The following is a 1867-nucleotide window of genomic DNA, read 5'->3' as shown; positions in this document are numbered from 1 at the left end:
TATTATTATTATTTTTTTTTTTTTCTTTAATGTGAAGATATCAGTGGAGATTTCTCATTGAATACCGTAAAAACTCCGCTGTAAATTATTGGTAAAATCAGCAATGTCAAACTTTATTTAATATATCAATATAAATATGCGGTAAAAAAAAACAAACACCTGAGTACCTGAGTATGTTGCGCTTTAATCAGCTGTTTATTTCCCTCTCGGACGCCACCTACCCTCCGCTCTGGAGCAGTAGGACACTGCCTGTCAGCCTCTATCAGAAATCCCTGCTGACGTTGGAGCCTCAGTCTATTGTGGTAAGAAAGTGGAGCCCTGATTGGATAACACGCAAACTACGTCACTTCCTGTGAGGCTGAACCTCATAGAGGGTATATGGAGCAGGGGTGGGTCTCGAAGCTGGCTGCTGGATGCTGATTGGCCAACATACTGAAGGATTTCTGACTGAAAGTGGCCAGACAGCTGGACGTTTACCTCGGGAGTCCAGAGGTAAAGTGATCATTGAGTCAGAGCAGTTGTCTGGTGCTGAAATGTTGCTGTGGTTACTGGAGTTTATTATTTCACAGCAGCTATTTTCACCTGTTGTGATGATGTGTTTGATGGGATCTTTAGGGTTAATTAATACCCTGTTCCAGAGAGCAGCAGCCGCCACTGGAAGATTTTTTTTTTTTACCCATTTTTTATTTTCTTCACATAAACGATGTGTATGCAAAGGGATGTTGAGACTACGGTGCATCTGAAGATCTGAAGTGGATTTGTTTCAATTTCAGAGAGAAAGAAAATGACTAAATACAAACTGAGAAATGAAATCTAAAGTGGGCAAAGATGCCCGAGTTCCCAGTATCACCCAGACATGTCTGTACCTGCGGGGAATGTCCTCGTCTGCGTATTTAATGGAGACGGAGTACGGTCCTTCCATGGACGGAGTGTAAGACACGCTGTGGGTCCCGTCCCCATTGTCCGTCACCTCCACTGGTTCAGCCAGTCCTTTAGGGCCGTTGACGGCCACCGCCAGAGGGGCCTCGCCTGCCTTACTGCAGTCCACAGTAAAGGATTGTGGGATGTTTGCCCTGACGCCCGATGCCACGCCTGGACCAGAGACCTTGACCTTGCTGGAGTCCACCACGCCTTTCACTGGGACCTTAAATGGACTTCCTGGGAAACAGTGATTGCAGAAGTGATTTTAAATTCAAAAATGAATCGGCATCTGAAGCTGACCACTAGGGGACCCACCATGTATGTGCAACAGCAAAGCAATGGAGCAGGGTTTCTCAATGCTGGTTTTAAGAGACCATGTCTTTGTGTTTAGATGTGCAGAGAATAGATCATTGGTAGCCAACGCTGCAGAAGCCTGCCATCCACCAGCCCACTCAAGTCAGGTTTGAGGAAGCAGGAAAACCTGCTAAAACCTTCTAAAAACATGCAGGACAGGTGCAAGGAGCCCTGCTAACTAACATATAAACTTAAAAAACAGTCCCCTGAGATGGATTGGTCATTGAGGTCGTCTGCAGGGAGAGTCAGCATGAGGACTTTCCTTACAGGATGATCAGATCATCAATAGATGGGTCATGGTGGGTCATCCATAGTGTGGTGACATGTGGGGTCCTGTCTGTGGCAGTGGTAGCAGCCGGGGGTGGCAGGGGTGGGTAATCTCATCGCATAGGAAAACAAAAAAACAAAAAGTCTATCATTGAATAGGGCTCCCTAAGCACACACCCCTCCAAATTTCACATTTAGCACCTGGCTGCAGGCGGCTGTTTAAAGGAAAAGTCGCTCATATTCAGAATTCAAACTTCTGAAAGTTCTTTAAATCTGAAATGATTCCATCCTGTTCAATAAATGATCAGTGTTTTTAATTCAGAGT

The 1867-nt window shown here is 45.3% G+C and overlaps 1 protein-coding gene across 1 annotated transcript in view; it reads right to left on the bottom strand.

The window, feature by feature from the left end:
• The window catches only part of LOC107097300 (filamin-B-like), a 75771-nt gene that overhangs the window by 28637 nt on the left and 45267 nt on the right, over positions 1 to 1867 (bottom strand). The window contains exon 26 of the mRNA XM_015394398.1: positions 867 to 1165. Within this exon, the coding sequence (XP_015249884.1) occupies positions 867 to 1165 (299 nt within the window). The remainder of the gene's footprint in view (positions 1 to 866; positions 1166 to 1867) is intronic.

This window comes from Cyprinodon variegatus, unplaced genomic scaffold, assembly GCF_000732505.1.
Source record: "Cyprinodon variegatus isolate N-32 unplaced genomic scaffold, C_variegatus-1.0 Scaffold683, whole genome shotgun sequence".
NCBI classification, from domain to species: Eukaryota; Metazoa; Chordata; class Actinopteri; order Cyprinodontiformes; family Cyprinodontidae; genus Cyprinodon; species Cyprinodon variegatus.
The sequence above is the reverse complement of the archived record's forward strand: the minus strand, read 5'-3'. Positions and strand labels throughout refer to the sequence as shown.